The sequence below is a fragment of the Eretmochelys imbricata genome, chromosome 6, assembly GCF_965152235.1.
Source record: "Eretmochelys imbricata isolate rEreImb1 chromosome 6, rEreImb1.hap1, whole genome shotgun sequence".
NCBI classification, from domain to species: domain Eukaryota; kingdom Metazoa; phylum Chordata; order Testudines; family Cheloniidae; genus Eretmochelys; species Eretmochelys imbricata.
Genome location: NC_135577.1, coordinates 52816695 through 52829542, shown reverse-complemented (window position 1 = coordinate 52829542; position 12848 = coordinate 52816695). Strand labels below are relative to the sequence as shown.

The 12848-nt window shown below is 41.9% G+C and overlaps 1 protein-coding gene across 1 annotated transcript in view; it reads right to left on the bottom strand.

The window, feature by feature from the left end:
- The window catches only part of PRR5L (proline rich 5 like), a 149439-nt gene that overhangs the window by 41227 nt on the left and 95364 nt on the right, over positions 1–12848 (bottom strand). Inside the window, exons 2-4 of the mRNA XM_077818545.1 lie at positions 6850–7152; positions 5649–5729; positions 254–302 (exon numbers count right to left, since the gene is read on the bottom strand). Of these exons, the coding sequence (XP_077674671.1) occupies positions 254–302; positions 5649–5729; positions 6850–7019 (300 nt within the window). The 5' untranslated portion in view covers positions 7020–7152. The remainder of the gene's footprint in view (positions 1–253; positions 303–5648; positions 5730–6849; positions 7153–12848) is intronic.

Here is a 12848-nt window from a genome sequence, read left to right as displayed (position 1 = left end):
GGAGCTGGCCATCTTTATTTTACCATGCATAACAACAAATATTATTGAACATCAGACAATGCAGCTCTTAGTAAAAAAAATCCAAATCCTGTATTTGATTCCATGAACCTGCGTGGCAGAGAACACTGAATGCAGGCTACCTACTTGTAAGAAGTGATTCTATTTATTTTTCTACATATGAAAGTTTTCAAAAGCAAACTAAAACAAAGAAAACAGAGCAATGTTTAGTTATCTGTTAAGGAACACGTCTAACCTGGAAATAATCTGTGATGAAGGATCCAAGTTCACTTTTCAGCAAACGTCTGAAAAGAAATGGAACACGCATTATAAACTGGTTACAGGTCATTTCTCACAAGAAAGGGTGTCATTCGCTATGGGGCGGAGGCAGTTGCCCCCTCAGTGTGGATTTATCCCTCCCACCCCCAGACTTTACATAGGTCTATGGCACACCATTATGTCTTCCACTTTTTGTCCTCCCCCGCTCCCCCTTTCCCGGACCTTGCAGGGTATAATATAATCACATATAATGTTCTATATTCTGACACAAATTTGCCTCCCACAGAATTTTTCTGAAATAACTCCTCCACTTGTACATAAATTTACACTGTTATCACCTCCATAGTCATACCAAAGACATCCTGATATGTGTAAGTGGAACACCATGAAGAAAGGAGTGCGTGATTCTGGTCAAAGCTAGATTCCCTTCAAGTCTCTGCATGCCTCCTATAATGCCAATGGAGGTTATGTACAGACTAAGGAGGAATCCATCCTCATCCCTAAAGTCCTGTATACAAAGGCCTTACAACTAGAGGTGGCTGAAAAAATATGGCTCCCTACCCCACGAAAGATTTTTTTTTTTAAACAATAAGCCGTTTTCATTGTAGTCAACATTTTACCTGTTTTGTTTTAAACCACTTGACAAAATTTCTACGCAAAAATTTGTTTCAATTCAAATTTAGGGGATTTCCCCCCGCCCACAGTCTTCATTTGGAGAATGGAGGGTACAGGGGAAGTAAAGTGAGAGAAAGTTGTTATCCTCCCTTTAAAAAAAAAAAACCCACAATATTTCCAGTTTGGGGGGGAAGTTATTAAAATTGAGAACGTTGTTGGGGTTTTTATAAGTGCTAAATTTTTTGACTAAAATAGATTTTCAAACCAAACATGGGGGAGGGGTTGCAGCATGTCCAGGAAATTAATACTGTAATGCCTATTTTACAGATGGGGATACTGAGGCACCGAGAGGAGACTATGCACAAGGTAAGAACATAAGAATGGCCATATTGGGTTAGACCAATGGGCCATTGAGCCCAGTATCCTGTCTTCTGATAGTGGCCAATGCCAGATGCTTCCGAGGGAATGAACAGAACAGGACAATGACCGAGTGATCCAGCCCGTGTCATCCAGTCCCAGCGTCTGGCAGTCAGAGGTTTAGAGACACCCACAGTCCCTGTGTCCCTGACCATCTTAGCTAATGTCCCTGACCATCTTAGCTAATAGCCATTGATGAACCTATCCTCCATACGCTTATCCTTTTTTGAACTCAGTTATACTTTTGGCTTTTACAGCATGCCCTGGTAATGAGTTCCATAGGCTGACTATGCATTGTGTGAAGAAATACTTCCTTATGCTAGTTTTAAACCTGCTACCTATTAATTTCACTGGATGACCTCTGGTTTGTGTGTTATGGGAAGGATAAATAACACTTCCTTATTCACTTTCTCCACACCATTCATGAGAGGTCATATAGAAAGTCTCTAGTGGAACTAATATTTGAGTTAGGGAGATGTTTGACTCCCAGGTTCATGTTCAAAGCACGAGACAATATTACCACTATTTTTGCAGTCTTCAGAAAAAGTCGATTTTCATGATAAAATATTTCTTACATAAAATTATCTTTTGGTGCTGCAATCCTCTGAGGACGTATAAAGGTCTCTACATAGGAACATACATATTATGTGTAGCTATTTCCCCTTAGATCTCTGCATATATGTACACACACGGGGGCCTTTTGGACTATAACAAAGGTCTATACAGTTTTCAGCATATGTACCTATCTCTCACTAATGCAAAAGGGATGTGGGGGGTAGAGGGGGATATGCTATATGGGCTCAGTGACGGGGAGAAAACACCACCATAATGCTGCATCAGGAGCAACTGGAACAGGACTGTATTTTGTCAGCCAGTTTAATTTGGCAAGTTCAGGCATTTTGCAGGAGTAATTGCATCGCACATCACTAAAATTAAACATCCCTGTTTACCAGCAGAAACTTTCCTTAGAGGGTGGACAGAGCTGGAATAGGAGAGACTCAGACTCACTGTTAAGTTCTTTCTCTGGGGGACAGCAACTATAAGAAGGTTAGTCTTTTGGGGCCTGATTTTCAGAAGTGCTCTGAAACTGGCTTCCGCCAGATCACCGATTTGAAAAAAAACCAGGATATTTAGTCAGTGGACGCTGAGTGAAGCTGAGGACTCAGAGAGTGAAGCACTGGTGAAAATTCCTTTCCCTTGCAACTGAAGGCTGTAGGCAGGGGTCCCAAATTGTGGTACAAGTAGCACCGGTGGTACGTGAGGCTGGTGTTCCACACAACATTTTAAGAAGGTGAGACATGAACCAATACATTTTGGCACCTGCTGCGCTGGGGGAATTGTAACTGCCTCACACTAACACGTGAGCTATACTTAGATGGACCTAGCTACATACCTCAGCAGTGTGAAAAACTCACACCCTGAGCACCATAGTTAAGCTGACCTCACCCCCAGAGTAGATGAGGCTCAAGAATTCTTCTGTTGACCTAACTACCGCCTCTCGGAGAAGTAGATTACTTACAGCTATGGAAAAACTCCTTCCATCTATACTATGGCACTATAGCTGCACACCTGCGGGACCTTAGCTTCTTTGCTATAGGGCCTGTAGTGTAGACATGGCCTAACTATGGCCAGCTCATTTCCTGCTTCCTGAAATTCCACCTCTCTGCAGCATTCTGACACCTTGGATGCGTCTGTGGTATGGAGGCTATATTGGCCTAGCTATGCCAGCATAGCATCGCAGCATAGATGCAGTCTATACCTACAGAAGGTTTTTTTCCATTGGCACAGGAACACTGCCTCCCCAAACAAAGATACTTACATCACGGGAAGCATCAACATAGCTGCATCTGCACTGGGGCTAAGCTTGGTGTAACTATGTAGGTCAGGGATCTGGTTTCTACTATGTGGACCTAAGTATAGACCAAGCTTTCCTCTTGCTGAGCTCCTCACCTCTTCAGTACAGAAAAACAAAGAAGGAGCTAGTGAAGCTCTGTGGCAGCGATTCAGAGCAGAACGTTACCACTCTCTTGTCCCCTAGTCCCATCTTTGCTACCCAATTTAAAACCCTCTCATTTCTCCCCCATATCACGTAAACAAGCTCCGTGGAGAATCAGTGGGATGCTGTTAGTGTTTTTGTTTTTACTTTTAAAAAACATCTTGCATTGGGCGAGTTCAGTGGGTAACATGAACCAGGTAATACAAACCAGGAAAACACACTGACTCAATCTCATGGCACGTAAGAACTAGCCAGGTGTCAGGCTAGTGTGCACATCTATTGACAGTTTGCCAGAAGAAAGATTTAGAATCACAGGTGCTGAGTACAGATCTGCGTGTGTGCAAATCCATATCCTTTGCTCCGTAGGTTGAAATTAATACACTACCTAATGAATTTGGGAGGCTATTTCTTTAAGAACTGACACTTTGAAATGTAACCAACACTGGGAGCACTCAGAACATTAAATTAAGGTAAGTGTGTTTATTTCATGATTGTGCTCCCAGCTCTAGAAGTGTCTCTCTGTCTGAAGGAACACACTGTGCATTTAACGGTAGTGGGAATATTTCTAAATTTCACCCAAAAAAATCCTGTTCTTTAACAAGCTCTTTACAGTCTGTATTAATTTCAGCAAGAGAAACCAAATGCACCACAGACTACACTATTTTGAAATCATTAAGACATTTATTTCTAAACTATATTTCTTCTTGTAGATCAAATTCAGCTCCCCTTATGGGGCACTAAATCTGGGGACTTCTGACCCCAGTGGCAGCACCTATAAGAGGTAATTAAAGGCATGGAAGCTACTGTTTTGTTACTCAGAGGATCTTAAACGTGGCTGAATGGAATTTTATGAAGCTTTGACCTTTGGGCTGAGATAAAGTGGGAAGAGTTTCATGGTCTTTAGGTTTTATTTTGAAAGTAGGGAAAGGGTTGGTTAGGCTGCAGAAAATAAGGGCTTCAGTTGGAACAGCCGTCTGAACTTAGTGTACAAGAGAACTGCAATAATGCCACATGGTTAATCTTTTATATAAAAGGTGTCAATTTCCCCTTCTGTGACAACATTCAAACTGAGTACATGTGTATGTAATGAGATAGATGATGGAAGGAAAAACACCACATACTAGCAATGTCTGTGGGTGTCAGCCCCAGGAAAGTATCTTTAACACGCGTCATTTGGTAAAAAGCCAACAGGAAATCAGTCTTTGTGAGGCTGGGACTCACCTACCCTACGGTCCTATCTACACTAGGAAATTCACCTGTTGCTGAAAACAGTTTTCAAGCTGCAGATCCCTCTGAACCAGTACTGAAGTCCATTTAACGTTCTCACGTAGACCAGACTGAAACACACTGGGGAAGTTTTCCCAGCCTAGCTACAATGGGGAAGTTTTCCTAACAATCTGAACACACTTTCAAACTAGTTTAGCAAAACTGATAGTAAAAACAGTTGGGAGTTGTATTGTAGGCCTGGATTCAAGCAGCCAGGGCCTCTTTCACTGAACTGGTTTTGAAGCTGCATTCAGCAGGATTTGAAATAAGAAAATTTCTCAATGCAGGAAAGGCCAGAAAGTGAAAGGGTGAATGGATTCTACCACAGAATCAAAGCAGAACCAAGATTCAATCTCACTGACTCAACAATATTGAAAATAGTTTGGTCTGCTCACCATAAGAAAGTAAACCATTTTGCAGATTTGTTGCTGAAATCCGTTTCCAGCCAAGATTCGAGTAGCCTAAGGTAGAGTGGGTTTTTAAGTCACCCTTGACTGGGAGGTCTTAGTTGAATCAGCCCTGAGAACCATAAGCATTCAAACATCCATGAGATTTGCCTAAAACTCATGAGCTTTTAAAAATAACAAATGTTAGGCAAATAAAAAGAACCTTCTAATTTTGGACCATTAGGGTTCATATTTTCAAGCTTTTCTTCACCACCATTAGGGCTAGTAGCTTATTTATTTATTCATTTATTTCATGAAAGCAGAGTCTTCACTAATCACATGACTCGGGGATCTGGAGCTTTAGGAAAAGCACCAAATATCATGTGGCTAGTGACAAAACTGTAAGAGTTGGCAACACTGCATTAGTATCCAACAAAGAAGATAAACTCCCGAAGAAGGGAAAAGAATTCCCTTTACCCAAATCAACGCAAAACCTGCTCTGATCAAAGCTACGTGCATCCATGCAGGCCAGAATAGCCGATTCCAAACCTTAGATACACATCTCCTACCCCCCCACGGGCAAAAGAAGAGGAAGTTGAACACAACCTTTTCCCTTCCCCCACAAAATTCCACCCCACCTCACCACCTGGTTGACACCAAAATGGCTCTTTGCACACAACTTGGCAACATACCTGATGTTTTCGTTGAGGGTGTAAAGTTCATTGTTTTGCAAGCCTCCCCCTTTGAACACATTTATCACTGCTGTTTGAACACTGCCAAAGAGAAATAAGACAGTACACCATCCATAAATAACACACGTCAGGATGATTTAACACACCAAGCAATGTGAGCTCGCTGACAACAGCTGAGAGGACATAATGGGGCGGGGAGGTTAACTGCACTTATATAATTCCACTTTTGCTACCCTGGAAATCACTGCTCTTGTTTGTCTATGTACTTCAGGGGAGACAAACGTACCTACAGTGACTAAAGGGAAAACCATTACACAAAATGCACAAAAGTTCTGGGCTGTGGCACATCCACATACTATACGTCTTACAATCATGGCCGTACCAGTGCTTCTGGATTCCTGCAGCGCCTAACCCACAGCACCCAGCTTTGCTCACGGGGTAGATGACTAGCTAAACCAGTGCATCTGAAATATTTGTGGGTTCTTGTCCACATTGGAGTGAGTTCTGTAGACAGCACCAGTTCATCCAGACCAAGCTAGAGTCCTGGTTCAATGCATCACAGTCAATGCTTGTAAAATACTCAGAAAAAGCTGCTGTGTCCCCAAAAGATGCTGCCGGGTGTTCTAACCAACAACTTCTTGACTAGTGTAGACAAAAATCTTAAAAAGAGGTCTTTATACTGTTCAGGGTTTGACGACATCAACTTTCTATACATTGTGGGAAGGACTTGATTGTTAAATCAGGAATGCTAGTAGACGTCATCACAGATTCATGCCATCAGTAGACAACTTTATCAGCTGGTCACAGGAGCCTGATCAAGCAACATTAGGGGAAAGACATCATAATATGCAAAAAAATGTCCTTTCTGTGTGAGGAAATAGACATTCTGCTGACACTGTCATAAGTGGGTTCCCCTGAGCTAGTGTGTACAGTAGTTTAATTGTTAGTGGAGATGAACACAGTCTCTCAACAACATTAAAGAAAGGACAATTGAAGAAAGCTAGAACCAACCTGTATCAACAATGAGTCAGTTTCTCAATGCAGACAAAATCTGAGGAGCACCCAAAACTCATTCATCCTCACTAGCAGACTGATTAAGCTGAAAAAAAATCTGAAATACCTTGGATCAGTCCCTTGAGGTCAATACCTAGAGATCTTTACAAACAGAGCTACCTCAGGCCTGTTACTGGCAGGGCCTCACCTGTTCCACGCAGAGTTGGAGCTAAGCTGCAAAGCCTGTCGTGCTGCTTGAAAACGTGGCAAGTCACTGAGCACTGGGGAGCTCATGAAGCGAGGCCTGGGCCTTCGAAATGAACCCATTTTCTGGAATGGGACAGCAAAGGGTGGGGCTAGGGTGGAACCCCCAGTCATAGATTCAGATGGACTGAAAGGTGTCAAGGGGTCAGAAGTCTTCTCCTCTTGAAGATCAAACTAAGGAGGGTATGAATGTTGTGATCTCTCTGGCATACACTGGGCCTCCTTCCTTCAAATCCAAGGGTTCAGCCTGTAACAAAAGCAAAGAGTTGATTCGTAATTGCTGGGCCTAAACAAGCATGCACAGTATGAAATGCCTTAAAATAGGTGTTTTCCAAGATAGCATTCAGGAAACAAAATAGTTCTGAAGACTGGTGAAGAGAAGGAAGGGTGTAGGGCACAGGAGGGGAACAAGGAAACCTACATAACCCCTAATCCACCCCTCCCACAAGTTTACACTTAGGACAAGTGGTGGATAGCTCTTTAAAAGCAGCCCACCTTCCCATCCTGCCCCTGCAGCAATACCTAACAGCAGCCAGCCATGGGAATAAGCCATGTGAATTTGGTAGCAACCCAATGGCCCAAGCATCTGTTCTCTCCTCCCTTTTAATTTAGCTCTGCTGCGAGAGCACAAGTACCTAAATACTTCTGTGAGAGTCACTTCAATCTGGAGCCACTAGTGCATCCCTATGCCCATCCCAGGCAGCATGGAGGGGAAGACACAGAGAACAGTAGAAAGAAACAAGATGAAGATGAAGAGACAATGTCATCTGTAACTTTTCTGAGGCATGAGGACATGGTGGGGAGGAAGTGAAGGTTACTCAAACATCCATCCATTGCATGGGGCAAAACAAGGGGATCCTGCAAAAGTGGTTTCAGAATCAATGATGTATCAAAAGGAGGCCTGGAGTTTTTACTCCACACAGCCAGGTGCAACTGCTAGACCAAGTATAAAATGTAGAAGCACTTCCCTCCCAATTGTCATCTTCCAAGAGATAATTAAGTAGCCCTGGGTAAACTGCAGAAGGATCAGAGGTTAGGTGGAATTTGGATAAACTCTCCAAAATTCGGACACTTAGCCAAAACTTTTGAAGCCTCTCTACTGCACCTCCTCCATATCTCCTTCTGTAGTATTTTGAGAGATGGTACTTTAGAAGTTTTCAAGCAGTTTAGGGGGGAAACAAACTGCTACGCCTAGCTAAGCTGCACAGATGGAAGGCAGGAACTTCTCTTTTCCACTGTGCCTCAACAGGATTGCAAAAGACGATAGAATCAGCCTGTGAAAATCCAATGTAGAAACACTGCACCAACACAACAAATTCCCATTGACTGGTCATTCCCCGAAGACATGAACCCATTTCTAGCAGTTTTCAAATTAACCCCTTCATAGGTGACAGCCACATTTTTTCCCTACCAAACTAGTCCTGTGTTAGGCTGACCTCACCTTCCCGCCCCCACCCTTCACATCCATCTGCCAGGTTCTGACCTACTGTTCTAAGACTCGTTTGTCCACAGGAGCTTGTCTCAGACTTCAAGGAAGCCCCAGAATCTATGACAGCTAAAGAACCTGACTAACTTAGGCATGGTTGCTGTGACCCTCCTCACTATTGCTTTTTTTTTTTTTTTTTTGCAGAGACGCCGTTCACTACAAGGTATCAGGACACTGTGTTATGACTACAGATTGGTGAATCAGCTTAAAGAAAATAACAAGACTTGAACCTCATTCTTGTTAAGCACCAAGAATGTTCTCAGTGCTGTACGAGACACTAATAAATAGTTGTAAAAAGAAAAGGAGTACTTGTGGCACCTCAGAGACTAACAAATTTATTAGAGCATAAGCTTTCGTGAGCCAAGCTCTAATAAACTGGTTAGTCTCTAAGGTGCCACAAGTACTCCTTTTCTTTTTACGGATACAGACTAACAAGGCTGCTACTCTGAAACCTAATAAATAGTCATCACCCCAAAGAACTTAATGCCTCTGTCCAAAGCTTCACCCAGATCCTTTGTACAGGTTCAATACAGTTTGGATAAGAGCTCTGTGGCACATGCAGCAGTGATGTTCCAATTCATTTTTTTTCTCGGCACTGCACCTTTAAATGATGCAAAACCCCAGGTAATCTGCTGCAAAATGAGCCTAAATTCTACACAGATGCTCAATGGTTCTTTGGGGTGGTAGACTGGAGATTCTGCATCCACTTCATTTCAATTAAAAATATGGAGGTTTTATAAGTTAAGGATGAAAATGAATAATACGATCAGGACAGCATCACGACTGTGTCATATTAAATTCCATGTGTTTTACACTGTCCTGCCATTTAAGTGTGCTACGGATTTTGGTATTGAAAATGTCCAGCCACAACGTAGCAGCTGTCAAGGAAGAAAGTTTGGGTAGCTGGGTACAGGGAAGTCAACTCTTTTGGAAACAAAGATTTAATGTTTAGAACAAAGTTTTGGAATAAGTAAGTTAGCTAGATGTTTCTGCCTAAAAGATCAGCAGTGAGATAGCTAAGTGTTGACACGTATCATCTTTAGGTTTCAGAGTTAAAAAAAACCGATTGAAATGAATAAGGGGCAGTTCACACCTCTCAGAGTTATTACTTCAAGATATACATACAAGATGTGTGTATGCATTTTTCAGTGCTGATGCAGTGCAGTATAAACATTTTACACCAGGTACAGGCATTGCCACATTATGTCACAAGACAGTATACATAACCATAGTTAAGACACCTGTGCCAGTCTTTAAACAACACATACAGGTTTTCCTAACTATGATGACTGCGTTGCATTAGGTTCATATTCTTAATTGCAATTAAGAGGGCTAAAACTTTTCTTAAAATGAAAGCTTAGATTCTGGAGCATAAATCCGTAGGATGAGATGGGTTCTGCAGCAAATTCCACAGCTACAGCTGAAGAACCTTGCAGAGCCCTGCAACAGATTTCTTGAATGGCTCTTACTCACTCTTGCTCATTGAAATTTACATGTTGTTTTCCTTAAGCTTCTGTAAGTCACCCAGACAGATACTGCATGTTCTGGTCTGTGTATAAAAGATGAATACCCACCCCTCGATCATATTTTCATGCTCATCTTCAATGCCTGTGCAACAATCCTAACTACAGGTCATCACCAGGAACTGAACCTGAGACCTTCAGCACTAAGGGCCAGATCAAAAACCAATTAAGTCATTGGGAGTATTTCCATTGCTTCAGAAACCAAAGACACAAGCCTCTTCCATTTAAGTTAAAGCAGCCAGTGTTAGCTAGTAAGAATAGTAGGCTATTATCCTGTATGTGCACCAGTCACTGGAGGGCATCAAAATACAATTAGCCGGTGTGTTGCCTGGCTCCAAATTGAAGTGTCAAAAACTGTAGAAGCCCATTTCCCCCATCCTACAGCCTACTCTTATTATTTTCAGACCACCAAAAAGCAGGAGAAAAGAGAATGCTCACAAGACAAAATTCTGTTGATAGAGCAAGTTTAAATTTTGCAGACCCAATTCATTTTAACAACATTTTGCTAAGCATCCAAACCAGATCCTGAACTTCCCATCACTATTCTGCAATATCTGCCAAACAGATGCATTTCCTAGACTTGATGGAGACCAAATTTTCCTTCTACAGTAATGAGACCCGCACCCCACTCCCCGACAAAAGGTCCACAAAACAAGGCTTCCTTATAAACTCTTTCTCTTCTATACAGGCAAATCTTGTTAGTTGTTGGCTGTGTCCATTTTGAGAGTTCCGTAATGTGTAATTTACAGCTTGTGCTGAGAGAGACTCTCTTTGTGGTTAGAGAGGCATTAATATAGTTATAGTCTTGGAAGGAGTCTTCATGATACTCCAGCTATTTTGGCTACCAGGAATGCCATAGTGCGTAACAAAATGCTGAGTATGACAAGTTTATAACTCTTTTTCCTCTGTTTGCTATAAAAACGATTAAAGAACCAATTAGATAAAAAATATTTCAGCAAAATGTATGCCCCCCTCCTACTGCTCTTCACCGAATCCTGTCCATGCTTTTTCCTCTCCATGCCTGTAAAATGTTTCATGTGACTATAATAATGCCACCCAGCTCATATATAGCACTTTTCACCTATAGATCTCAAAGTGGTTTACAAAAGGAGGTATACAAAAGTATAATTTCCCCATTTTACAGGTGGGAAACTGAGGCATAGAGAAGTAAAGCAACTTGCCCAAGGTCATCCAGCAGGCCAAGGCAGAACTGGAAATAGAGCCTAAGCCTCCCAAGTCCCAATCTAGTGCTCTAGTTGCTAGGCAGTACTGCCTTTTATTAGTGCTCATGAAAGGTGTCAAGCTCTGGAGATACAAGTTCAGGAACTGTAGGCCACATATAGCACCGGGCGGCAGCAGTGCAAACTATCCCAGTAGAAGCACATGGTTCAGTGCTGTGAAACACCTCTAGATGCAACAGAGTAGCCCCCTCTTCATGCCAATTCAGTTATTGTCTTCTTTGGCAACATGATCCTCCACCCCATCTACTTAATTATGTTGGATGTTTTTCAGATATGAAGCTTATCAAAGTTCAAGGAGATGTTTGATTGTTGTCTTCTCCCCACCTCAATCCCACAGGTCCACACCCAAACTGATTCACTATCCCTAGTTATAAGCTTAATATCTGTCTGACAAAAAGCCTTTGAAACCAAAACAAAGCAGATCTATAGCTGATACACACTCAAGATAAAGACTACAAAACTCTGTGGGGTAAGTGCACAAACAACGCATGATGGTTGGGCACCAGCTTTCTAAACTGGGGAATATGCATAACCTGACAATGAAGCAATGTTATCCATCTGCGCTATGTTACATTTCAGAAAACATTTTCATTAGAGATTCCAAACAGGGCAAGAGGAAACACATATACAGACACACATGTCTGTTGGAAGCTATTTCCAAAAATTAGGTAAGAAATAGCCCCACCCCCAGTCAAATTAAGAGACCAATGCTAGTTTATAATTGTTCGTCTCCTGTTTGTTATGAATACCACCAAAGAATTAATTATAAAAAGATTTTAGCCAAAGGTGTCCCTGCAACAGGCAAAATACATCTGGCTGCCTGGAAGAGAAGAAAGATTAGCAAAAAGACTTGCTCCTTATTGGAACTTCAGGAATACCGAAGAAGGGGTGACAAAGGGAGAAAGTTGGCAGCGCTTCTTCAAGAATATGCATCTTCTAGATGATACAGGGTTGATTAAAAAAAACCACAGCAACAAATATTTAAATAACAAGAGAACAGACCATTTGTGTCTTGGATTATTTTTACTTTTCCCTGGTATTTTTTCCTGCAGATCCAGGGCAGCAGGGGTCAATATGCACTGGAATCAAGTTCCTTTGGAAAGGCAGCGTGGGTGTCGGACGTCTGCCAGTGGAAGCAGGCAATGCAATAGCATAAGGGGCTGAAAGGCTTGCAGTAGGATAACGGGCACCACTTGTATTTGTCAAGACCAAAAGTAAATTCGCACCAAGCTGCCACAAGCCAAAAAGCAACTGTAAACCAGATGCAGAAGGAAAATCAAATGAGCATTCTTCACCCAGCAAAACCTTCACAGCCCTCCTCAAATCTAGCTACAGAGAATGGTGGTGGAGGGGGGTTTACAGTTAGACTCAAGAGTTAGCACCAAAGCAATCCAGATATTATTGTAAGACACACTTAAAATGGAATTTAAAATTAATGCAACTAGAAAAAACAACATATACCAGAAACTTTTAGGTCTCTTGCATAAAAATCTCGGAAAAAATAATCATTTCAAAAGGGATTTCCCACTGTGCCAACTTTACAATTCCATGAATGGCTTCCCTTAGAAAAACACAGCTCCACCCCACTCAGCCAACCTAAATAGATACAAAAAGGTGTAGAAAGAACCAGGCTGGAATTTTGTTAGCTGCTTCTTTTTCAAGCCCAGTAAATATTTAACAAAACACGTGATCA